The sequence below is a fragment of the Artibeus jamaicensis genome, unplaced genomic scaffold (genome assembly GCF_021234435.1).
Source record: "Artibeus jamaicensis isolate MK-2021 breed Jamaican fruit bat unplaced genomic scaffold, CSHL_Jam_final contig_685, whole genome shotgun sequence".
Taxonomy (NCBI): domain Eukaryota; kingdom Metazoa; phylum Chordata; class Mammalia; order Chiroptera; family Phyllostomidae; genus Artibeus; species Artibeus jamaicensis.
Genome location: NW_026521924.1, coordinates 13,320,739 through 13,347,629, shown reverse-complemented (window position 1 = coordinate 13,347,629; position 26,891 = coordinate 13,320,739). Strand labels below are relative to the sequence as shown.

The 26,891-nt window shown below is 48.8% G+C and overlaps 1 protein-coding gene across 2 annotated transcripts in view; it reads left to right on the top strand.

The window, feature by feature from the left end:
- The window catches only part of LOC119046233 (serine/threonine-protein kinase 35), a 194,614-nt gene extending 182,717 nt beyond the window's left edge, over positions 1-11,897 (top strand). For both annotated transcript variants that reach the window (XM_053671132.1, XM_037141167.2), the window contains 5 exons: positions 408-653; positions 4,137-4,445; positions 6,929-7,086; positions 10,745-10,884; positions 11,275-11,897. In XM_053671132.1, coding sequence (XP_053527107.1) covers positions 408-653; positions 4,137-4,445; positions 6,929-7,086; positions 10,745-10,884; positions 11,275-11,422 — 1,001 coding nt within the window. In that variant the 3' untranslated portion in view covers positions 11,423-11,897. The remainder of the gene's footprint in view (positions 1-407; positions 654-4,136; positions 4,446-6,928; positions 7,087-10,744; positions 10,885-11,274) is intronic.
- The last annotated feature ends 14,994 nt before the right edge of the window (positions 11,898-26,891 follow it).

The window sequence follows — 26,891 nt, the reverse complement described above, 5'->3', positions numbered from 1 at the left end:
GAGTGCTAGAGAAGGGAGGTGATGGTCAGGGCTTGGGAGCTCAGAGGAGCCAGAGACCCCTGTCAGCTGAGCATTCAGGAAAGTCTTCCAGGAAGAGAGGGGCAAAGATTTGGGAAGAATGATTTACAGATACAGCAAGACCAAGGGCAGTGGGTCAAAACAAATTACGCATCCACAGAATGCAGGACTGGTGGAGTCTGACGAGGGTGCCATTGTAGAATAAAATGATGGCCTAGGAGGGTCACTATGCTGAGTGCCAAATGAGCGGGTCAGGCTGTCGGGGCTGAAGGAGTTTGGCAGGGTAGAGGCAGGGGAGTTGGGTGATTCTGGATGGTCCCCAGAGGAGCAGGCCCTGGGGTGGTCTGTTGCCTTTGGCTTGCATCCAACCTCTCCACCCTGGCCACTAGGGGTGTACCAGTGCGGCCCTGCTTCAGTTAGCGGTCTCCGAGAGGGTGACGTGCACCTGGACTTCGACATGCCCTTCGTCTTTGCGGAGGTTAATGCCGACCGCATCACCTGGATCTATGATGCCGACCGTAACAGCTCAAAGCAGAATTCCTCGGACACTAACACCGTTGGCCGGTACATCAGCACCAAGGCAGTAGGCAGCTACTCACGCATGGACGTCACAGAGAAGTACAAGTACCCAGAAGGTAGGAGGGGCGCCGGTGGGGCTGTGCCACTCAGGGCTTGGTGACAGGAAGGCAGCTTTTAGGGTGGGGGAGAGAAAATGCCACATGCTCCTCCCACTTCCTCAGCCAGTTTGGCCTGAATGGTAGGACTGCTGCCTGGCACCTAACGCCCAGTTCCCCAGACTGTTTCCAGTGGGACAGAACCATCGTGGGCAGGCTGGCGCCAGCAGAAGTTTGCCACAGGGCACAGGCAGCTTTCATTCCAGCTCATCTCCAGCTGTGTCTCTTTGCCAGTTGCACAAACAGGGTGACAATGCCATGGTTGAACAGCTCAGGGAGAGCCGTGGCCCTCACGGGAGGCCCCCAAGGGCTTTAGGAGAGATTGTTCAATCAGCCCACTCCCCTAGCCTCCAAGACACACAGGAAGGAAATAGGATCTGAACAAAGAAAAGGACAAAGACCCCAAGGCCACAGGACTATGCTATGTACACTTCAGAGGCCTCCCAAGAAGTCGGAGGAGGTGGGACTGCATCGTGAAAATGCCCAAGTCCCTGAAATCTTAGCATCCACAGGCATGCTGTCCCCTCAGAGTCACTGGGAGGACTAGTTGCTAGGAGGCCCCCTTTAACTCAAGTGCCATTTGTTGCTCTGTTTTGGAAATTGCTGTCAGAGTCAACAGCCTGTCTCTTTGGGGATTCTCAGTAGTGCCAAAAGGTCTACATTTGAAAGTGATGTTCATTTTTAGAAACAGCCAAGAGCAAATTAATGCTTGCTCTAGCAGGCCACAGTCACTCCTTAATGGAGCCAACATTGCTCTCTCCCTAAAATGCTTTGAAATAGTTGCTTCAGTGGATCCTCACAGTTGACTCTGAGGGTCAAGAAAGGTGCTCTCTTAAAGGTGCCCATAGTCCATCCTAAAGTGAACCTTCAGACTCTGCAGCTGCTGTCTGTCCTGATGGCTTCAGCTTTCATGAAAGGAAAACTGAGCACAGGAGACAGTTCAAGTTCAAGGGGATGACCCCTCTGGGCATGTTGAGGCATGAGTCTAGAGCAATGAGATTGGTGGCCTCAATTTGGCCCCATCTGTTCCTGCGTGCCATTCCCCCTGTTGGTGTCAGATGGCCCTCCTCTCAGTTAATAAACATGGACTGACCGAGACCTCCCCAAGTGCCTGCTCTGTGCTCAGCTCTAGCGAGGCAACAAAGATCAACCAGATGGGGCCCCTGCCCTCACAGAGCTCACAGGCCAGGGGAAGGCAGTGTAGGATGAGCATTTTCAACAATGTCATGGTGTCCAAACAAGTGTAGAGGCTAGAGAACATATCAGGAACTGAACCCTGACCCTATCATTTAGAACTGCGCAGGATCCTTAGGGTCCCTCCTTTTCTCTCTTCTGAAATGAGAGTAGCGATGCCTGTCTTTAGTATGAATGAGCTGATATCCATAAAGCACCAAGTGGAGTGCCTGGCACAGAGTGAGAACTTAGTAAATAGTGGTGGTTTTTACAACTTAAGCATCTGCAGCCTCATTGGGATAATGACTTTTGAAGTACACTACTCACTTACATGGCTATATAATTCGGTGGGGTGCCTTATCTTACTGTAACATCTTGTGTGCTCTGGCTGTCCCAGTCAAGCCTCCTAAGCATTGGATTAGGGCCAGGTTGTGGCTAGGTTGGGGGAACACCTGCAGGATTCCTGGCGACGCCCCAGCCCCTTTGTGACAGCAGAGTTCATCATCCTGCCACTTGTTGCCCAGTTCTTCTTACCTCGTGATGCCAGTTTGTCCCTGAGGGCCCCGAGGAAGAAAAGCTCATAAAATGACTTGCTAAGCATTTGTGCAATAGCAATACCAAAGGAGAAAACAGTAGCAGGAAGCTTAGTCTTGAGTAAGCCCAGCAAGTGACCTATATAGGTATCTAGGCTTTGAGCCTCATTGTACAAACATGCCTGCTTCGAGGTCCTGGGCACAGAAGGCTCAGTTCCCTGTGCAGACATCAGCCCTGGGTGTGGACTTTAGCTTGGCTAAATGGTGGGAAGGCAGCAAAAGGAACCCAGCCCACCAGGAGCTATCAGCTTGGGCAATCTGGCTGCCTGCCTCCTTTTCAACAGGATGAGTGAGAGGAACCCTGGACTATGCATCCTGAGGACTGGCCCCCTCTCTGTCTCTAATCCCCAAAGTAGACTATGGGTTGGGCCAGTGGCTTTCCCTCTTAGGGCCTTAATTCTAACATGGGGGGGGCTTTGATGAGTTGGCCTCTGAAGTCTCAGCCAGTTGTTACACATAACTTATGGGCAAGAACTCGTTAAGTTATAAAGTACTTATAATAAGTCATCTAGTGTCTTAAAAATTTCACAGCTTTGTTGGGGAAGGTGGGGACCAAAAATATGGTCTGCAGGTATAAACATGGAAACGCTTTAAAAAAAAAGATTTTATTTATCTTTAGAAAGAGAAGCATCAGTGTGTGGTTACCTCTCAAGTGCCCCCAGCTGGGGACCTGGCCCGCAACCCAGGCATGAGCCCTGACTGGGAATCAAACCGGCAACCCTTTGGTTCTCAGGCCAGCACTCAGTCCTCTGAGCCACACCAGCCGGGGCTAAACATGGTAATTCTTAGTGTATCTCTATTCGTGTTCTGTGTTCCTGGAAAGTCAACACCTTTTCACTGCTAGTGGATCTACCTACAGGTCAAGGCAAAGAGCCTGATGTGAACTAAGTGGTCAACACTGGCTGAGACACTTGGAATTGGCTACTCAGCTCTTATCCTCCAGCAGCCATGGTCTTTAACGTGCAGCATAGCCATTCTCCCCGGGGCTGTCCACACTGTCACACTGAGTAGGACCCACAATCAGATTCAGGGTCTGAAAACTTGTCCTTTGTGTTTTTGAAACCTGACCTCTCTCGGCAACTTGAACTAGTTATGACCTGGAACCAGACCAACCATGGGAAGTTCTTGTCAGCTGGCAGGGGCAAAAGTGCCACTCTTAGCTGTTAGAGCACCTTTAGAGACAAAGCAGAATAACATGGATTAGTGACTTGAAAAGAAATTTAATGAAGTCCATTCTAAACCATAACTTTTTAAAATTTATGATCTCATTCTAACCTTTTCAGCTCAGCTTTTATTTATGTTTAAATGATCTATTTGTTCTTTAAGTCTTACAAGGGAATTTTGATCAGAAAAAAGAAAAAGAAAGAAATCTAATTTAATTGACCTAAGCAAAATACCAGGTCACACAGTAATTTTACATGGTTGTGATAGAGCTTTTCCTACAGCTCCCTGGAAATTTAGGCTGATTGGAAAAGCACCATAGATGAGCAGGTCTGTGAGCTTTACATTAAGGAGGATGAAAAAGAGACAAGGAGAGGCCGACCATTTGCTTGGATCAGAAATGTTATGCAGCAATGGAACCAGTGTTAGTCCCAGGCCATCTTTCCAGGCAGGCCCTGTCCTTTGTCCAAGTTGCCACCGCTTTCCTGAGATGATTCTGTCTCCCCCTCCCCAACAGGGTCCAGTCAGGAAAGAGAAGTGTTTAAGAAAGCACTGGGGAAACTGAAACCCAACCACACATTTAACCCAACATCTTCACCTGACGACACAAGAGAGGAACGGGAGCCCAGCATCTCTGGGATATTCCAGGTCATTGGCACACCGGAAGTGGGCAAAGAAGTCAACCTGGCCCTGATGCTCAAAAATCTGACGGAAGACATGAAGACGGTGACGGTGAACATGACCGCCTGGACCATCGTCTACAATGGCACACTTGTCCACGAGGTGTGGAAGGACTCCATCACAGTGTCTCTGGACCCTGAAGAAGGTAACTCATCCTACGGGTTGTTCAGGCACTGTGTACCCAAGGTCACTGGTGTTCTGTTGGGGTTAGAGAGTTTCCTACTGGAAATGGCTCAATTCTCTAAGGAAGGAGCAGCACACAACTTATGTGGTTAAGCCTTGGATTTGAGGTTTTGGAAATTACTGTCACAGTGAACAGTGCAAGTTAGGGTGTTGCCAACACAAATTCTTTTACACCCTGGGAGAGGAAGGAGGGAGGCTTGGGCAATTAATGCACATACCACAGTCTCCCTTGCAGCAGCAATTTTCACCAGTGTGGCCCAACTGGTGTGCAGCAAGAATTCTTAAAACATGCAATGTCTTACTATCTAGTCAAGGACACTGACCACTTTTTCTTTATTGTCAAATTTTTAAAAATGACAACAACCAACACAACAATAGCTGTCTGATGTGAATGAATCAAAATTATACCTATTTTTTTGGTCAGATCAGCAAAAAAAAACTATATATATTTTTGGTGCACCACAAAATTTTTTGTAATTAGATCATGTGTGCCACGAGAGGACAACAGGCTGACAATCACTGCCCGATGGGTACGTGCCCCTGCCCACGGCGCGCGGAGTACTTCTTTACGAACTACCTCCCTGACCTTCTAAAGGTGACAGATTCCAGCATCCCTATTTTACGGAAGCCAAAAGTGACGCTTGGAGAGATTGTGAGTCGCTTAAGAAATTGTCGTAGCTAGTAAGTGGCAATGCCAGGGTCTTGGGCCTAGGTTTCCTGCGCTAAATCCAATGCTAACCTCGTTGATGTACAGCTGCCACACACACCTCCTCATACCACCCCCACCCCACCCCACAACGAATCACTTTTCAGGTTTGACCTGAGAAGGGTTGCAATATACCATGGGGCATATTGCAGTGACTCCTTGCTCCTGGGTAGCATAGACAAAGAGGAAGCAGATGGAGCAGAGAAAGCCCAGCTCTGTGGAAGGATTAGAATGCAGGTGTGCCCACATTCGCAAAATCCCTCAAGCTGCCACGAAGAGATGGAACTTCCCAAGCAGATTAACAAGGGTGGGGTGGCGATTTACTTCACAGAAGGAACTAATAAAAACTGATTAATTATACAGCCCATCTTGAAAGAATTCTGTCTGCAGAGAATCTGAGACGTGTTACACCTACCAGAGGGCAGCATTCCCCTAGCAACCTGACTTCTCCCAGAATTTTAGCAGAAATCTTCCTGCACCTGAAGCAGTTGCCTGGCTGTTATTTACCTTCAGAGCTCAAGGGAAGAGCTGTTTTTGTAGGCCAAAAATTATTCACGTGAGGGAAATGGTTCCCCAAAGTACATGCGTCTGCAGGAGGCAGCAGAGTGAAATGGGAAGGGGGAGGAGGCAGGTGAAGTGGCCTTGGAGGCCTGCTGCTGTCACCTGCTTTGTGGGTGATGCTGTTCGCGGCCCTCCCTTCTCAGAAGGGAGCCTCAGTGTTGGGTTTTGAGACGGCTGGACCAGTTGGTGCAAGGGGCAGACTGGGAAAATCCCCTTAGTGGTAAAGGCGGGGCAGCTTCTTCCTCACAGTCTTCCCTCAGAGGATACAGGACATGGTGGGTGACAGGGCCTCCCCAGGCCCCGGAGCATGACCGTGTGAGGGAGAGGTGGGGGTGCCCTGCAGTGCAGAGGAGGGGGAGGTACCTGTGCCCTGTGGTGCCAGAGAGAGCCCTGAAGCTTGGGGAGGAGCCAGGCAAATGGAAAGCTGAGGGAGGCACTTCCATCTGAGGGAACCCTGCTTTGGCAGGGGTGACAATATGCCTGTTTTGTCGAAGGAACCACAAGAAAAGGGAGAAGTGAGTTAGACTCAGTGATGCAGGGGCAGATCGGGGGCTCTCGACATCATTCAGTGAGGAGCCATGGAGGATTTGTGAGGTGATGGGGAAGAGGAGTGGCATGAAGTGGGCAGGGGAGTTCTTTTAAAGCCTTGTCTGACCGATGCGTGTGGATGACTCGGAAGCAGGAGAGACCAGAGGTGAGGAGGCGGTTCAGATGCTGTTGCAATAGAATCCCACACTCTTATGACCTGGGAGGATCTGGAGCACCCGTTTTGCCAATCCCAGGCTTCCCTCCCCAGTTACTATGGTGTTGGTGTCCTCATTGTTGTCACTAGCCAATGAGTTCATCTTCGTGGTCCTCCCCTGCCCCTTAGAAGAGAACTCATCCTCTGACATTTTCTGGTTGTGGAGGAGGCTTCAGCTCCTCCGAGCCCATCCTCCTAAGACTCTGCCCAGCCAGCCAGAGTCCTGGTCTCTCCCTGGTTCCTGCCTGGTCCCTGGAGTCTGCACAGGATAGGGTGGGGTACTTCCTCCAGGGCCTGGCCCAGGGCAGGCTCCGTCAAGCCCTGGGCTACAGATATTCCTGGCCAGCTCACACTGACTCAGCTTGGCATCAGCTCTGGAGGTTTCAGAAGACAGACCCACTCCCTCTCACTCGGCTGCCCTGGCTTCTTCTTCCAGAAATACAGTACCCGGTGAAGATCACATACGCTCAGTATGAGAAGTACCTGAAGGCAGACAACATGATCCGGACCACGGCTGTGTGCCAGGCCCCTGATGAGGCCGAGCTGGTGGTGGCGAGGGATGTCATCCTGGACAACCCCACCCTGATCCTGGAGGTAAAGGGGTGGTGAAGGGGTGCCTCCCAGACAGCCAACCCCCATGAGCCCCAGCCCCTCGCAGACCACAGGGAAGGTCCTTCCCTGCTGGGAGGGGCAGAGGACAGGGTCCATCTCGGGTCCAGCCTCTGCCAGATGGATCAAAGAGATCTCACTCAGACTAACATTCTCATTCCCTGACTGGTGAGATAAGTGGGTACATTGCTACTTGGCTTCTTTCGTTCCAATTCTAGACCCACTGGGGAGTGGGTCTAGCTGAGGAGTGGCTGGCGGGAGTCTTTGCTCACTGACACACCCACTCAGCTCTGAGCGTCTGCTGTGTTCTGGGCCAGGCCAGACTCAGAGATCACAGAGGGGTGCAGGGGGGTGGGCCCTGCCTGAAGCGAGCCCATTTGTGGAGCAGATCAGAAATGGGCACAACTCCTGTGCATCTCTCTAAACTGCACAGCTACAGAAGAGTGGACTCTTAGAAGCCTAATCTCATGTTCCCATACTTGGCCATCTCACACAGGACTAAGTCAAAGCTCAGAGGAGAAGGGAAGAGCCAGTAACTACTAGAGCCAGGGCTAGACCTCAGGCTCTGGGCTCCCAGCCCAGGGCCCTTTTCCAGGCATCCAGACCCATCGGCAGCCAGCCGCAGCACCTTCACAGTGGTTGACAATGAGGCTGCCTCTGATTCTGCTTCCGGTTGTGGGCTCTGCTCCCAGGCTCACTCCAACAAGCCCAGGCTATGGGAGTCTGCGGGAGGCGCCTAGGGCCACTCTGTCCCTTCCTCAGAGCCAGGTCTGAAAGTACTGGTGCTGACTCTAAGCCTGTCCCTCTTCCTCCAGCCCCTGGGTCCTACTTGCCCCCTAGCCCAGGCTGGAGGCCACCAGAGTCAGATAGCACAAAGCTGAGGATAGAGGCTGGCAGGCAAAGACAGGCAGAGGAGATGGGTCTTCCAGTGAGTCCCATAAACAGCCTCATGGATCAGGTATCTGCTATGTCTGTCATCTGCCTCACCTGTCTAGACAGTGTCTTTTTCTCTTCTATCACAATGCCATTGGACTCCCAAGCCCCATATTTCTGAAGGAGCTAGATGATTGTGGGGGCCCTAGTCCCACCCCTCCCTAAGCCACACTCTAGCTGCAGGGATTCCTGACTTCAGAAGAGTCAGGGGACCCAAGGCTTTCACTCCCATGAGCTAGCCTACAATTGAGCCTTTTCCCTGTCCCAGTTAATCTGATGCTTCAGAATGAGGGTAGTTGTCCCCCATCCCAGGGGCTGGAGAGCCACTGACTGGACGGCCACATTGGGGGAAAGCAGAGCAGGGCAGTTGTTCAGACAATGGACCTGTAACCTTTTGTCCAGACCCCACCATTTATCAGCATTGACCTTGAGTAAGTCCCTTACTCTCTGCATCTCAGTTGCTCCAACTCTGTCACGGGGGTGATAAAATACTTCCCTTGCAGGGCACCCTTTCCTGGGGAAGACTTTCCTGACATTCCACTCCTCCCTGAATTAGGCCTGTCCACCATTAAACGCCATCAGCGTCTGTGTCCATTTACTTCACAGCATTTGTCCTAGTTGAAGTTATCCCTTTATTTGTGCAGCTGCTTGGTGGCAGTCTCCTACTCTCCCAAGCCCATCGCTGCCTCCCCTGGTACAATGTCTGAGGGAAGATAATCAGCATTTGTAAGCCAGAAACACCCCTGTCCACTGCAACAGAGACGCTTGGCTCCTGGCTGGCATTCTTCACCACCCACAGAGTTGGCATTGTCAGTCCATGCCTGTCTTCTCCTGCTTCCCAGCGTCCCTGCAGACATGATGGGCAGCGGAATGCTGATTCCTACTCCTGAGGCTGGGAAACGAGGCTGGGTAGCAGCCAGTTCAGTTATGGAAAGGCTCTGCGTTAAAACCATCAGTGTTTAAATGAAGTTAGGCTTTTCCCCAATATATTCCCGTACTCAATACCCTCAGCCTTTCTTATAACATTATCTTTTATTCAACACTTTTGCGCTCCATCTTTGGGATTTCCAGAGCAAGTCTGCTTTGTCTTTAAAGAGACTCTAAAATCTTTAGAAGGGAAATCAGAATACACACAGGCTGGAAATGTGCCACCGAGAACTTTCTTGCTGAATCTCATTAAAAGGCATCTGCTCGCTCTTCTTTGGGGCATCTTTGTGTGAATTTCCTCCAAACACGTTCTTTGCTCTACTTTGGCCTTTAGAGAATCAACACCACCTTGTCTCAGTTGAATGAATCAATGCGTAGTGCATTCAGAGCAAGGTGCAGATTTCAAGCCTCATGAGAGTGACCTGTATGGAAAAATAATAAATTGGGTAAAACTCCATTGTCTTATCTGATGCTGATTGGCAGTTAGCACTGGGGACCCCACACTATATATAGAATCAGACTCAGAAATCTGAATATTGTTCCAACATTGACCCATGAACCACTGACAATCAGACACAGGTTTCTGGTGGCCCTTACCCTCTCCTTGGGTGCATGTATGGATTTGGTTCAATAGGACAGGGTAGTAAACAGCAATAGAGAAGCAAAACAAATACATGGAGATCTCAAATTGAGTATCAATGGGAAAAGTGTGGCGCCACTTATGTAGCCTTGTTGTAGACCAATGGCATAAAGTATAAGCTTCACCCCTCCTATTATGTCATACTCGTAAATGAGTTCCATGGGAGAAATGGTACAGATCCTGGTCTCCAGAATGTTTCTGTTATGTACAAATTATTGGTAGGCCTTACAGGGCCTGGTGAGTGAAGGCTCTGGCACCAGGGAGGCCCTGGCTGTTCAATATGCCCCCCAGCCATACAATTTCATTTTCTATTTCCAAAGTGCTTTCTTCCCACCCGTGATCTCATCTGCTTCCTCCTAGCCCAGGGAGGAAGACAGGAAGGACTGACTAGTTTACTTAACCAATGAGGAAGTTGAAGCCCAGTTGTGTCTGCTTCTTGGCAGAACAAGCTTCCATCTTTGGGAATGATCAAATCATCCTGGTTGCTTTCCTGACTGGAAACCTAGGCTTCTCTGACTCCTGACCAAAGACAGTGCGATGTTGGAGCCCTGTCTACATGACGGCAGGACGTGTAGGGAAATTCTAGGCTCCAGAAGCTTACAAGGGCATCTCTAGTCTGGGGTTCATCAGAGAAGAATGGCCTGGGTTGAGGTCAGGGCCCAATATGCTGTGCGTGTGGAGGAGTGGACCCGAGCAAGCTGCAGCCTCCCGGGGAGAGCGCTTCCAGGCTGGAAGGGAATCAGAGCCAGTGAGTGGAGGTTCAAGAAAAGGTGTGTTATTAAGTTCAGAACAAAAGCTTTCCCAACCCTCAGAGTGGCCCTCAGTGGAATCAGACTATCCTGGGAAGAAGTGGCTGCCCTTCCCAGGATGAACTGGAGAGGAGACCTGTGAACTTGGCAGAGAAGTTAAAGCCCTCTCTGCCTGAGTCCGGGTGTCCTGTCTGTAGCATGGGGGTCATAGCAATGTCCTAGGAACGCCCTGCATGGATATGTCACTGGCACTTTGGAGGACCTAACAGACAGTCCTCTCTACCTTCACCCCCAGCAACATCTTCCCCATCATCAAGTTGCCCACTCAGCTCTCACTGTGTGGCAGGTAAGACTAGCAGCCAAGTCCTGACTCCACCCACCTCTCTCCCTGTAGTTGATGGACCAGGGCCAGGCCCAGGTGCGGCAACCCGTGAGTGTGCGGATGGTGTTCTCCAACCCACTGGATGAGCCGGTGAAGGACTGCGTGCTGATGGTGGAGGGGAGCGGTCTGCTGCGGGGCAGCCTCAAGATCGAGTGAGTCTCAGGCCTGAGGGGCCCATGTGGGGTGGCAGGAGGGAGCAGGGGGACATCCAGGAGCAGGGCAGACAGAGCTTCTCTCGTGTTAAAACTGGAGATTCTGCCAGTCGGCAAACACATTTGCATTTAATTGGAACTCCTGTGAGGTGCCAGTCACCAGAGCTTGGAGCTGGCCCCCAGAGTTTAGCATATTTGGGAGACTGGGAGTCCCCCACACCCTTTCTGATGGATCAAAGGGCTGGAGTGGCCTAGTGACCCAAGGCAGCATCTGGAGGGAGCTAAAGGAGCAGTGACCTTGTCCAAAGTGGGACTTCAGGCCACAGAGCCTGTCCAGCCTGAGGTCCGTGAATCTCACCGCCAACACTGATTTTTGCCCTTCCCCACCAGTGTGCCAACCCTGCGCCCCAAGGAGCGTTCCCGGGTTCGTTTTGAGATCCTGCCCACCCGGAGTGGCACCAAGCAGCTACTTGCCGACTTCTCCTGCAACAAGTTCCCTGCAATCAAGGCCATGCTGTCCATCGACGTGGCAGAGTGAAGAGCCCAGGTGGCCCCATAAAAACCTGGGTACCACGAAGCAAGCAGGGCTCACCTGTCCAGCCTGGGAAACCCACTCTGTCCCCCAAAGCTGCCTGGACAGGGAGGCCCAGCCTCCAGCACACCCTGTCCCTCACTCCCCCACTGGGCTGGCTCTGCTCTGGCCCGAGATTTGCTCACTTTTGCACGTTCTCTGGCTGTTTCTCCCTGTGGCTGCCTGCTTCGTGAGCCCCATGGCCCTGCCCAGCCCTCACGTCCATCAGTGCAGCAGGATGCGTGGCACCTGACCCAGCGACACTCTGAGTGGGCACAGGGAAGAAGACGGCCTGGACTGTTTGCTGATCCCTAGCCTGCAGTTGGGACATTCCTGCTCCTTCCTTGGGCCACAGAAAAGGGGAGGGTTAGCCATAGAGTCTGTCATGGTGCTCACATCCTTACACTCAAAATAAAGTTAAAAAGAGCACACTCACACAGCACCGACTCTCCAAGACTGCTGCTTTGCCAAAGGTGGTAGAGAAGGAGGGAGGGAACGTGTCCTTGGGAAGACTTGTACTCCATGTTCCGGTGTTTAAGGGGAGTGGGCTTGTTCTGTGTGGCTCAGATGCAAAGCTGGGGAGATGGGTGAAGTCCGTTTAGGAAAACTTTCTAATATGATGTCCATTAGGCCATCATTCGGCCACCTTGGGAGGGAGCTCCCTGTCATGCAGGCTTGCAGAGCCCTCTGTGTGGCTGAGCACCTTCTGCCAGGGCCCCTTACAGGTGTCGCAGTGAGAAGGGACTTCAGAGCGTTCGTGGGAACACTTCAGCAGAGCAGGTGCCTTTGGCAGCCCGGCCTCTGCTCATGTGGGCTCTTCCTTCCTTGCACCACACTCTGCCGCCTGCAGCCGGGACAGAATGTGCCGCTCCCAGTGGCCTCAGCCAGGCGAACTCAACTGGAACCTTCTCTGCCTTCACATGCTCTCTGATGGTTTCTCAACCTTTGCTCCTTGAAGTAGCCCCAAGCAGATCCTGTGGCTTTCCTGTCACTGTGCCGACAAATCCCATTTTGGCAATCACATCTCACTTTCTGAATGTGAGGGACCAGTCCCACCTCACATCCCACTCAAAGTCTCTGCCCCATGCTCTGCTGGGGCCCGACTCAGGTGGTCAGAAGAAGCAATGCCCAGTCCTCAGCTTCCTTCCGAGTTGGAGCAGGGAGAGGGGGAATTAGAGAGAACGACCAAGGTCTATTTCTCAAGCAGCACGGCCACCTACGCCTTCTGTGTGGCCGGCATATAAAGGCAGGCTCTCTGCACCGCATGTTCCCTGAGGTGGGTAACATGCCCCTCGGTGTCGGCCCCCAGAGTTCACCCCGCTACCTCTCACTGCACTGGAAGTCACGGCGCCTTCACGATGCTGAAGCCCAGTTCCCTTTCATGAGATCCACTGGCCCTGGGAAGCTCAGACCTCCTAGCCTCCCCAAACAACGGGGGAGCCGGCTGCCCCAGCAGCCCCTTCTCTCCTCCTGTGTCTCAAGCCTCTCTGGCCCCAGCTTCCCACCTCCAGGATGCCCCCGGGGACACCCAGCCCAACAAGCTGCGTCTACCCTTGCTGCCAGTGTCAAGGATTTCCCACCAGCCCCGGTGTGTGGACACAGCTGAGCCTCGCAGTCTCTGCGGCCCCGTGAGCCTGCATGCGTCCTTAGGGCCTTGCCCCTGGACTTGTCCTGAAGACAGGGTGTTCCGTGCTTCCTCAGACTCTCTGCACCAGTCCCAGCGAGGAGAGTTAGGGTGAAACGGACAGACTTCTGCTCTGGTTTCTGATAGAAAGAAAGAAATCCAGAGGTTTCATTGCCTGCCATCCATGGGAGGCCTCGCCCGAGACCTTAATTCTCTCAAGCATCAGCCTTGTCGGCCGGCATTTCCCGCATGCTTACTTGGTGCCAGACTCTGGGCTGAGCACAGGGTCCACAGGGATTAAAAATCAACAACAGCAGGACCCCTGCCGTGGGGCTTCTACCCCCAGGGGCAAATTGAAGGTGTGACATTAAAAAGCCACATAGAGGTTTTAGTCAGCCCCGGACACATCTATCTCCTATCTAACAACACTCCTCCACCGCTCTTGGGTTCTGAGAAATTTTAGCAATAAAACAAAGACACAGCAGACAGAGGCCACAACACCACCTTTATTTCTAGTAGAATGGAAGTGGGAGACTACAGCACAGTGTGAGATGCCAGGGGCCCCGTGAGCTGAACCCCCGTAGGCAGCTTAGGTTAGAGTGTGTGCTCCAGCGCCACGGGCCCTAAACAAGCCGGTGGTTTACTCTCTTGTGTAAGAGCCGCAGGAGGCAGCTCGGGAGCCCAGGTGCCTTTGTCTCAGGAGCCTGCCAGCCCCCACTGGCACTTTCGCCAGGTGGTTCCAGGCAGCTGTTCCAGCTCAGGCGAAACGCCCACAGTCCATCCGACAAGAGGGAAACGGATGGGCACCTTCTTTCCCACTAAGGGAACAAACAGTCTGATGGTTGAAAGTTAAAATGATACATTTCATTTCTGCTCATTGGCCAGAACTGAGGCCCCATCTGCCAGGGAAGTTGGGAAGTGTGGTCATTAGCTTGGCGGACATTTACCCAGCTAATAGTTGGGGTTTCTATTACTATAGAAAGAAGGGGACTAGATGTTGGGGTAGCCAGCAGTCTCCATTACCCTGTCCCACCAAGACATGAGGCACGCAGGCCTAGGGGGATAGTATCCTCCGTGGTGGCAGAAAGCCCAGAGGAGTATGGAGGACCCTTGAGCCAGGAGTAGCAAAAGTGAAGTGGAGTCTCTCTCTCTCTCTCTCTCTCTCTCTCTCTCTCACACACACACACACACACACACACACACACACACACGGCTCAAGAGGCCTGCGTGCTTCTGCTCTCACCCTTTTGCAGCAGAACACTGCCCCAGACCATTATCCAGTCTATCTTCATGTCAGCCATGGGCGGGCGTGACTTTGTGATAGGTTAGGAAGAAGCTGGGAAAAGACCCAGGCAAGTGGAATAGGGAAACAGAAATAAGAAAATTAAACAAGGCCAAACATTTGGAATAACTTACAGCCAGTTGAATCACAAGACCTTATTTTCCCCAACCAAGGACACTTGAGAGCAAATAGTTTTTCCCTCCCCTCGCTAACAAGAGAATACATCGTTTAAATTAAGCTGGTTGGGGAGATAGAGGACGGAGACCCCATTAATGCCAGTTGTGCCAGCTAAACCCAAGGACAGAGAAGTCAGGGGAACAAAGGACAAATACTCCATTAGAGCCAGACAGACCCAAGATATAAGTTAAAACAGGAAAGCAGACCAAAGACTGACCCCAACCCTCGACCTGTATGCTCATTTTGATGCATCAGCAATATTTAAATGCACCTGAAAAGCTGATGAATATCCTGCTGAAACTCTCCCCTAAGATTCTCACCTGCAGGAGAGTGAATAAAACCCTCAGGACAAAGACCCGGCGCACCTCACTCTAGAGCACGCCCTGGCCCCTCCCCAGGCAGAAACTGTTTACTTTCTCCTGGACTCCAAGCGTCCCCACAAGCTTTGCAGCCAGGGAGACAGTGGACAACGGCAGATCCTCCCAGGCTGACCCCCTGACCCCGTCTCCAAGACTCTCTCCTCTCCGACTCTCCAGTGAGCTCACAGCAGCCCCGCCTTGGCTCTCTCCTTTCCTATCACGTTTCTAAGGAGCTGAAGCAGAGCACCGCCTGGGCTCTCTGCTGCTGCTGCTTTTCTACCCTAAGTCCTTCCATTGTTTCACTGTCCCCAGCTTTAATAAATGCACCCTCAAAATCACCTGGACTGGTGTTATGGAATCTTTCTGACACAAAGTCAAGAACCACACACTCACTACAGGCCAGCCGGAGGCAGACCCACTCTGGGCTGGTCGCTGTCTAGTAACAAGTATGCTAGAGGCAACATACTATGAGGGTCCAGGAGATGCTCCCCTACTGCATCAAAGGATTATGGTCCATTGAGGGTTGCAAAGGATACACCCACCACTCACTAGGCCAGCAGGATGTGTTGGTGACAGATCGATGCATTGACATCATTAACTCAGTGGTGTCTTCTCTACATTTAACACAAAAGTACTAGCAATGTGTTGTGGGGCTTATAACATTGTAGATGTTATGAGTATAAGTATAACATATGAAAGTAATGTTGTAAGTATAACATATGAAAATAATAGCACGATAGCTGGGAGGGGGAAATTGAACTATATGATATAAATTACTTAACCATACATGAAGTGATCAAACATCATTTGAAGACAGATTGATAAGTTAAAGATCTATGCTATCAACCTAAGGCAACCATTAAAAAAATAAAACAAACAAAACCCCAAATATTTATGATTAATAAGCAACAAAGTAGATACAATGTGAGGAAAGAGTGAAGATTCTAAAAATATAAAATGGAGTCATTTTAACCATCCTGCTAAATGATGAACATTATGAAGTCGAGACCTGAGGAAACAATTCTTCTTGTTTTAATTAGCCTGGGACTCAAACATTTGAACTGTCCAGAACGATACCTAGAGATCCGTCAGTTTGTTGCACATCGGTTCCTGGAGAGACACCCAACCTGAAGAGAACCCTTGGCTACTCTGTAAAGGACGTGGGTGCACTTGGCACCCAACCCGGATCACCCGGCATCCATCACCCAGACGGCCTGCATCTCACTGAGAGCTGCCTTGTACCGAGGGCTAGGAATGCAGGACCACTAAGGCTTCATTGCAAGGACTCTGAGCTTTTCTTTCTCCTCCAGACCTCTCTGGGTGTGGCCTTGGTGTGCTTCCAGTTTGCCATCTCTAAGACCCTTGGATAAATCTTTGTCACTCATTTCTAACCAAAGCCTCCTGACTCTTTTTGAGTACATTTAACACGTAGTAAAGAATACTCAATTCATTTTAAAAGGAAGGCAGAAAAAGAGGAAAGGGGGAAAGAATGATAGATGAGACAGGTAAAAAAATAAGTAGCAAGATGGTAGATTAAAACCTCAACATATTAATAATTATTTAATTATTATAATCGATAATGAAATGTAAATGATCTAAACATCTCAATTGAAAGGCAAATATTGTCAGATTAAATTTCAAAAAGCAAAAACCAAATGTATTCTGCTATAAAATGCTACTTTAAGTATAAAGTCAAAAATAGATTACATGTAAAAGGGTAGAAAATGATATATCATGCAAATAGCAATTAAAAGAAAACCAGAGTAGCTATACAAACATCAAACAAAGTAGATGAAAATTGTTACAGAAAATAACATCTAGAAAAAAGTATTTTATAATAATAAAAAGATTGATCCATCAAGAAGGACGATTAGTTTTAATGTTCTTTGGCCGCAATGAAAGTAAGTGAAAAGTCAGTAACATATATCTATCTGAAAATTCTGAAATATTTAGAAACTAAAGAAAAACCTTCTGAATAACTTATGAGTCATAGAAGTTAAAAGGTGAATTATAAAATATTTTAAACTGAAAACACAACATACAAAGACTTGTAGAACACAGCTAAAGCGATATTTAGAGGGAAACTCACAGCATTGAAACTCCTGCATTATGAACAAAGAAAAAAAGTCAATGAATTCAGACTCCATCTCAGGAAACCAAAAAAAAAAGGAAATTAAACCCAAAATAAGCGGAAGAAAAAAAATAAAGAGTATAAGTCAATAAAATAAAAAAACAAAAATAGTACAGCAAGGAAACTAAATGAAACAAAGAAACCATGTTCTTTGAGAAGAATGGCGTTGATATATCTCTAGCCAGACTGGTCAAGAAAGAAGACACACATCACCAATTTCAAGAACGAGGGGCCATCCAGCTATTGGGAGGATAATAAAGGAATATCATGAACAACATTGTGCCAATGAATTAGACAACTTAGATGAAATGGAAGTATTTCTTGAATGACACAAACTATCAAAATTTCGTTCAAGAAATATAGATATCCAGAATATCCCCACATCTATTAAAGAAACTAAATTTGAAGACCAACATAACTCGTCCAGCTGAGCCCAACCCAAAATGCAAAGCCGTAAAACTAGTTGTTGTTTTGTCACTACAGTTCTGTGCGGTTTCTTATGCAGCAAAGAATATTATTAACTATTTTTATTCTTTGTGCCCATGGAAACATTCATTTACTCTTTAGCATCCAGCTCAAATATTCTCTCTTATAAATAACTTTCCCCACATTTTCCCCCGTGCTGTATTCCAAGCACAGTTGGTCCTTCCTCTCTCTGTGCTTCGCCTCACGGTGCACACGTCTTTTGAGACCATTTGGCTTTTAAAACCAGCCGGGCCTGCCTATCGCCTTCCCCTCTTAGACTACGTGCTCTTCATAGGCAAGAACCACGTTTCCTTTAGCCCTTCGCCCTCCACGCTTGGCACAGAGTCTGGTGTAGATGAAGCATTCATAAATATCCATGAAGGTTTAAAGAAATGAATGGGATTGGAGATGAGAAATGAATGAACTGATGAATTGGAAGGATTGAAAAAATATAATATCTGACATTCATTAAGAGTCTATAATCTGCTAGTCGCTGTTCTAAGTATTTTTAAAAACTTATCGAGTGCCTACTGTGTGCCAGATACTGTACTGTTTTTCCCATTCATCATTTTCACTGAATTTTGTATAACATTCCTGAGTAGCAATCAATGTTACTCATATCTCTGTCCTACTTTTTCTTTAAATAGACTTCATTTTCAGGGTATTTTCAGGTTCACAGAAGAATAGAGCAGATGGCACACAGATTCCCCGTACATTGTTTGCCCCGACACATGCACAGCCCCCGCCATTACCGACGCCTCTGTTAGAACAGCACACTGGACACCACTGATGAGCCTGTGCCGACATATCATCATCCCCGAAATCCACTGGTAACTTAGGCTTCAGTCTTGGAGCTGTACATTCTGGGGGTTTGGACAGCTTTACAATGACATGCACCCCCTGTTTTAGCATCATACAGACTAGTGCTGCTGCCCGAAGGATCCTCTGGGCTCTGCGTATCCATCACCCCCCTCTCCTCGAACACCCGGCAACTGCTGGTCCTCCTATTGTCTCCACAGTTTTGCCTTATTCAGAATGTCATGTGATTGGAACCTTATAGTACATAGTCTTTTCAACCCGGCTTCTTTCACTTAGCAATATACATTTAAGTTTCCTCTGTCTGCCCTGGCTGGTGTGGCTCAGTGGGTTGAGGGCCAGCCTGAGAACCATAAAGGTCACTGGATCGATTCCCAGTCAGGGCACATGCCTGGGTTGTGGCAGGTCCCCAGTTGGGAGCGTGTGAGAAGCAACCACACACATCGATGCTTCTCACCCTCTCTTTCTCCCTCCCTTCCCCTCTCTCTAAAAATAAAATGTTCTTTAAAGTTTTCTCTACCTCTTTTCACAGTTTGATGACTCACTTCTTTTTAGTACTGAATCATATTCAGTTGTCTAAATGGGCCACAATTTGTTTATACATCCACCCACTGGAGGACATCTTGGATGCTTCCAATTTGGGGCCATTATGAGTAAGTCGTTATAAATATCCCTGTACATATTTTTTTTTCTGTGGACATAAGTTTTCAACTCTTTTGGGTAAATACCAAGGAGTGTACCTGTTGGATTGTATGGTAAGAGTAGGTTTCATTTTGTAAGAAACCACCAAACTACCTTCGTGTGTGGCTGTACGTTCTGCCTCCCCACCAGCCACGAGAGAGAGAGCCCTACCGCTGCACAGCCTCCCCAGCACTGGTGGGGTTCAAGTTCAGGACCACAGCCATTCTCATCGATGTGCAATGGACTCTCGTTGTTTTAATTTTCATTTCTCTGAGACATGTGATGTGGAGCATCTTTTCATATGCTTATTCACTATCTAATATACCTTTCTCTGCTGAGGTGCTTGGTCACATCTTTAGCCTGTTTTTGAATCAGGTTGTGCTCTTCTTGCTGAGTTTTAAGAGTTCTTCATATATTTTGGATAACAGATCTCTATCAGGTACCTCACTTGCAAATATTTCCTGCTAGTCTGTGACCTAGCTGTCCATTCTCTTGATAGTGTCTTTTGTAGATGAGAAACTTTTAATTTTGATGAAGTACAGTTTATTAATCCTTCCATAGATTATACTTTTGGTGTTGAATCTAAAAAAAATCCTTGCCAAGCCCAAGGTCATCTAGGTTTTCCTTTATGTTATCTTCCAGAAGTTTTACAGTTTTTGCTTTTACATTAGGTCTGTGATTCATTTTGAGTTAATTTTTGTGAAGGGTGTAAGGTCTAGATTCACTTTTTGTGTATGAATGTCCAGTTGCTCCAGCATGTTTGTTGAGAACACTGTCTTTGCCCCTCTGTGTTGCTTTTACCCCTTCGTCAGAGATCAGTCGACGACACGTACGTGGGTCTGTCTCTGGGCCCTCCGTTCCATCCCACTGATGTGTTAGTCTGCTCTCTGTGGCCATGTGGTTGAAGTCGCACCATGTCAGTCCTCTGACGCTGCTCTTCTCCCCGGATGTCGCGTTGGCTACTCCTGGTCTTCGGCCTCTCCACACACATGTTAGAACCAGTGTGCTGGTGTCCACAGAGAGACCCGATGAGATTTCGACTGTGATTGCACTGACTCTGTAGACCGAGTTGGGGAGAACTGACGTCTGGACAGTATTGAGTGTTCCCCTTCAGGAACATGGAATACCTGTCCGGTACCTACTGCTTCAATTTTTTCCATGAGAGTTTGTAGTGTTCCTTATGTACAACTTGTAGATATTTTCTTAGAATTATACCTATTTCGTTTTTATGGGTGCTAAAGTAAACAGTTATATCTTTTATTTCAAAGTCTACTTGCTCATTGCTGGTATACTGGAAAATGATGGACTTTGTCTATTAACCCAGAACCCTGAAACCTTGCTGTAACAGCTTATTAGCTGTGCATTTCCCTCTTCTACACGGAGGCCTAGTGAGGGCTAAAGTTGGCTATTTTCCTCCCTATCATCGGCTAGGCTCTGACAAAAGCCCAGCATGTTCAGCTCTAGCAAAACAGTTCTTCTGCAGACAGGCCTTGGTAAGAGAAAGAGAATGCTCTGGAGTGTTTTAAAATAGATGCTCATGCCCTGACCAGGGTGGCTCAGTTGGTTGAGCTTCGTCCTGAAAACTGAAAGGTCATCGGTTCGATTCCTGCTCAGGGCACATGCCTGGGTCGCAGGTTCCATCCCTGGTTGGGCGCGTACAGAAGGCAACTTATCAATGTTTCTCTCCCTTTCTCCCTCCCTTCACCTCTTTCTAAAAATAAATAAATAAAATCTTTAAATAGCTGCCTACCCCTTACCCCTGCCTGAAGCAAGAGGGGATTTTTCTCTGATCTTCACTGTGAAAACTGGATAGGATTCCCGGATGTAGGAACTCTCAAAATACGGGGGCTCCTCTGTGACTGGGTCCCCATGCAGTTTTCAACTCTCGGATTTGTCCACATGGAGCCTCCAGCAATGTAGCAGTCACAGTTCAGGTCTCCCGGTCCCGCCCCTGGTCCTCACGGCGATTGCAGCTCATAGGACTGCAACCCGTAAATTGGGATTCTCCGTCTTCACCTTCTCAGTCTCTCCAATGTGGAGGGCAGGCATTTACTCTATGGCCTCACTTCTCCCACAATTCTAAGGAGTTGATTTCTAAACTCATTTAGCTTTTTACTTGTTGTTAGGAGAGAGTGGCAACTTCCAAGCTTCTTAGATCCTGGAAACCAGAAGTCTAGTCTATGCATTTTATAAGTGTTTACTCATCCTTTCTACAGTCCTTGGAGGAAAGGATGAAAATTATCTTAATTTTTCAGGTGAGGGAACTGAGGCTTAAGAGAGTTCATTAAGGGAGAGCTCATCACAGGAGAGCTAGCAAACAGCAGCCCTGGTACCCAGGCAGACTGACTCCAGGCCCTAACAAATGTTATGCAGTGCTGCCCACACAAATTCTGAAAAGGTACCCAGGGATAAGTGCCTTCACAGGTTTCCAAAGAGACAGGAAAGTAAACGATGCAGAAACTCAAGGAAGTCCGTGTCTGCTCCAGCACCCAGCCCTCCGGAGGCATTCGCGCAGGCCGCCCAGCCTGCTTTCCTGCAATAATTAGTGATTGGCTCGCTTGGTCCCACACTGAGGAAGTGCCATCGGCGGGGAAACTAGGAGTCCCTCTTCCCAGAAGCAGCCTCTTCACCCACCCTGCTTCTGGCTCTGGGCCACCCCTTCTCCCGACCTTGATCACACCTGCCTGGGCGCCAGCCTCCGGCAGCTGCACCCCACCAGCCTGTCCCGGAGGTGGCCCTGTCCCGGAGGTGGCCCTGTCCCGGAGGTGGCTCAGTAGTAGGGGCTCCTCCTGCCATTATGCCACTTCTCCTTTGAGCAAACTTCGAAGGCGGACATTCTTTACCCACCCGGTACCAGTGGGGAAACAGAGGCTTACAGCGGGTTCTCTCCATTTTTTACTTTCATACCAGCTTTAACACACCTTTATAATAACCTACAGCTCCTTCCGCAATCACTCATTTATCTGTCTGTGAATGCCAATCTACAGGTGGAAACAGGCAAATGCGCACAAAAATGATCTATTGATCTCACATTATAATACAGAATATTTTCAGTGGCATTGCACGATAAGTTCAATGTGTTTGGATTCTTTTTTTGGTATATTTTATTGATGATGCCATTACAGTTGTTCTATTTCCCTCCTTCATTCCCCTCCACCCTGCACACCCCCTCCCTCACCATTCCCCCCCTTTAGTTTATGACCACATGTCTCAAGTTCTTTAGATTCTATATTTCTCATACTATTCTTGCCCTCCCCCCTATCTATTTTCTACCTACCGTCTATGCTACTTATTTTCTGTACCTTCTCCCCCTCCCACTCCCCTATTGCTAACCCTCCATGTGATCTTCATTTCTATGGTTCTGCTCCTGATTTAGCTGTCCACTTAGTTTGCTTTTGTTTTAGGTGTGGTTGTTAATAACTGTGAGTTTGCTGTCCTTTCACTGTTCATCTTTTTTATCTTCTTTTTCTTAGGTAAGTCCCTTTAACATTTCATATAATAAGGGCTTGGTGATGATGAACTCCTTGAATTTGATCTTATCTGAGAAGCACTTTATCTGCCCTTCCATTCTAAATGAAAGCTTTGCTAAATAGATCAATCTTGGATGTAGGTCTTTGGCTTTCATGACTTGGAATACTTCTTTCCAGCCCCTTCTTGCCAGCACAGCTCGCTGTGCTGCACAGACACGAGGTGAGACTGGAGGGCTCGCACAGCGAGTCCATTAACCCTGCGCCGCCGCGGATGGTCGGGGGCTCCCACTGTCATGGAACAAACCTGCTCGTCAGCATGCCGCAGACGAGGTCATCAAGGGGCTTTACTCTGGAACAAAATTAAGTAGTATTACTTTGTATTCGGATTCTATGGACGCTGCGCAGTACATTAGCTTCCCCTCTTATAAAGTAAAAACTTCTAAATATGTGCACATTTATGAAAATATTTTACACAAGTAGAGTCGCAGTATAAAAGTTCCTTAAGTACCTAGTATGTAAGAGAACTAAAAAAACCGGCCGTTCCCCTTTTTCACTTTTCATGCACTCTTTTCCCCAGAGAACACGCAGGTTGTCAGGGCCACCCCGGGCGCCCTTCCCAGTATTTCTGGGTCCTTGAGGGATGAGAGTCGGGTGCCTCCTACTGTTCATCTCGGGAATTACAAGCTTTTGTAAAATATGATGGGCATGCTTCGGACTGAAGACCTAGCCTTCTGTGCCTGCGGGGGCTGGGGGATAATTCTACAGAAGGACTGTGGTGTTTTCCTGTACAACATGGGCAGTGCACCTCGCCTGATCCTGGAAGATGTGACTGCTCGGGGTGACTGAGCCAATCAGACTCCATGGCCAAGATCTCGCTGAATCACGCGTAATTAATAAGCCTCTACTGTGACCAGATAACCTGTCCGGAAGTCTGTCATCAGAAGGAAACAGGGCTGTGGGGCTGGATGTGGGAAGGGAGAGGGTGAAATGAATAATCAAGTGAAGACCAAATATAGGTCAGGGTCGGGTGTGTGCCGGGGAGGGACCAGATAGGGCAGGCCCTCTGGTAGGTGATGTTCGGGTAGAGACCTAACGTGAACAACGAGGGCGAGCCATGTGAAGATCTAAAGGAGTGATTTCCAGGAACACGGGGCAAGGCCCGGGGTGGGGGATGTTCCCGGTGTGCATGTGGAACATAAAGGAAGCGAAGCAGGGTGGGGGAGGATGATCAGAACGAAGACAGAGGGTGATGGGAGGGGCACGTCACCGATAGGTCCTTGTAGGCTACTGTAAGGACATTAGCTTCTATTCTGCATGAGATGGGGGGCCCCAGGGCAGGCTCCGAGCAGAGAGGCGACTGGATCTGGCTTGTGTTTTAAAAGAAACCTTCTGAACGGAACTTGGAGCAGTCACTATGGTTAACAGTATGGAAGAGGTTCCTTAAAACACTAACAACAGAGCCACCATATTATCCCGCGATTCCAGTTCTGGGCATTCACCCAAAGAAAACAAAAATACTAACTAGGGAAGATGTACGCACCCCTATGTTCGCCGCAGCATTATTTACAGTTGCTAACATATGGAAACAATCTAAGTGTCTGTAGGTGGATAAATGGATAAGAGACTGTGGTATAAATATGTATATAAGTTCTGGCAGAAGTGATGCCTGCTTGATTGTGGTTGGCAGGGTAATAATATGGGTGCGATCATTTATAGTTTTAATTTGAACATTTCACCTAAAATGTCATATGGCATGCTTGAGTGTGATATGTTACAGTATTACATGCTTATGATTTTATAATGAAAGATTTTGTAATAAAAAGGGACATTATTCATGTCAGACCCTGCGTGTGTACAGTAGAATATTGTTCAGCCATAAAGAAATGAAATCTTGTTATTGGAGACATGGACAGGCCTCAAGCGCATCATGCTAAGTGAAATAAGTCAGACAGAGAGAGACAAGTATCATTTATTCTCTCTCATATGTGGAATCTACAAGCAAACAAAAACAAGGTCATACATACAGAGAACAGGCTGGTGGTTGCCGGAGGCAGTGGGTGGTGAGTAGGAGAAATGGGTGAAGAGCTCCGAAAGGTAAAAAAGAAAAAAAATCAAGTTAAAATTAAAGAAAGAAATACCTGGTTCTGGCAGGGAGTCCTGTGAGGAGGTAACCACCCAGGTAACCACCCAGATGGAGGTGAGGGTGACTCAGACCAGGAGGGTAGCAACAGGTCGGGTGAGAAGTGGTAGACAAAGCAGAACCCACCAGACGTCCTGAGTGGGACGAGAAGAAAGGAGTCATCACCCACCCCCAGCATCTGCTAGCCTGAGCAATTGAGTGATTCCAGTTCGCACAGAACAATAGCTCTTGATTCTTCCTCCGCCAGGTGAGCCCTGGGGGCTGCAAAGTGGGAGCTCGTTATCTCCCCCTCCAGGCTCACTCCGGCCCCCACCAGCCACCTCTCTGTGTCCGACTCCCTAACTACTGCGTTGGGACCCTGGCCTAAGCCCAAGCAGCATCTTCACTGATGGAGGTCCCAGGTTCTCAGGGACCCGCACCAGTCCCGAAAAGAAGGAGCAAATTTCAGAGTAAAGGGGGACTTTCTCAGATGAGTTGGCTTTGAAGGGTATTGAGACATCCTCATTTTAGGGAAGGGGACCTGGACCCTGGCAGGGGGAGAACTGAGAAGGGAAGATGGGTTACGAAACCTGAGGGACAAGAGGCTGGAGAGGCAGGTGGACGAGGACTGGGGAAAAGCCAGACACTGAGTGGCCAGAGTGAATTTCAAGAGGCACAACAGGACGAGGGCAGGGGCCCTGTGACCGATTATCTTTTCCGAAAATGACCACAGTAATAATTCTGATTCCATATGCTCTCCCAGACTCAATCCAAAGGTGGAATCTAGTTTCCTTCCTTCTCACAGGCTGCCCTTTGATTCTACCTTGATGCACACAATGGAACAGCAGTGATGCTGTGACTTCTGATACATCATAAAAGACAACGTGGCTTCTGCTTGCTTTGCCAAATCAGGACACTCACCCCAGATGCAGCCTCTATGTTACGAGAAGGCCCAGGCCCCATGGAAAGGTCTTGTGTAGGTGGAGCAGCCAAAAGTCCAGCTAAGATTCCTGCCACCAGCCAGGTTCAACCGCAAACCACGTGAGCAAATGAGCTTCGGTAGCCTCAGCTCCAGACGCTGAGTTACATCAAGCCTTCAAGCTGAGGCCCCAGAAATTGTGGAGCAGAGGCAAGCCGTCTGCCACGCCCTGTCGGAAATCCTCACTCATAGAAACAGTGAGTGTAGTGAGTGTAGTTTGTTACGAAACAATAGTGACTAGAACAAGCTCCAACACATGTCAGCCTGGTGAATAATGTCCTGCCATCATTAATTTCTCCCTATTATTTCCAGGGTTATCGATGTCTAAGTAGGCATTATACATAGGCATTAAAGCCAATTATAGCCTCTTGCATGAGTATTATTTCATTGTTGTTCTCCACTGTGCTCGGCTGGTGCCTGTTTTGGGGGGAGGCAGACACCCCACCCAGGGCAGGGACAAGCATCATGATTCTATTTAAGAATCAGGTTTTCCCTTCATGATGCTCTCTCATAGTCAGTGATGTACCCACTCATCCTGAAGGGACAGGACCAGAGACTCCAGGTGACGCTGGAGGAAGGAATGTGACTGGAGGTAAGGGGTTATCTGCCCATCTGTGACTACCAGGTTAGCCCTGTCCCAGCCCAAGCCTTTTTGACCATCCAGGCATCCACCAGTCATCTCTGCATCCATTCCATCCACCACGACAATCCTGAACCCCTGCTATGTGTCAGGCTGTGCTCAGCACAAGTAAGAACACAGTGGCTCATAGCCTCACAGAGTCTCTACCATAAAGGGGAGCCAGACAGAAGCAGATAAACAAACGAAGAAAATACCAGCAGGTTATGCTAAGTGCAGTGAAGGACAGGCTCGGGTGTTGGCCTGGGGAACACAGGCTAACTTTCCCTGTGGCCAGGGCAGGCCTCTCTGAGGAGAACGGGGTATCCATCCACTGAGACCGGAAGGAGCCAAGCGCGGCCAGCCGATCTGTGAGCAATGGAAACTGACCCTGGCTGGACCAAGGAGAGGAAGAATAGTGAAAGGACATCAGGAAGCTCATAGACTAAGTAGAGAACTTAGAGATCTGGCTCAGAAAGTGGGCGGGGCAAAGGCTGGCTGTGCAGCCAGCATCACAGTCAGAACTGCATCGTAAAACCAATGGAGTGAGGTCACAGCACTGCCTGACCGAGGCATAACATGGCATCGGAATCTATTACGACCACCAGAACCACCACCATTGTCCCCCAAAAAGGAGTCCCCACTGTCCCTGCTTCTTCTTGCCACCAGCTCCCAATTTAAAATCCTAGGTAATGGTGAAGACGCTATATAATATAC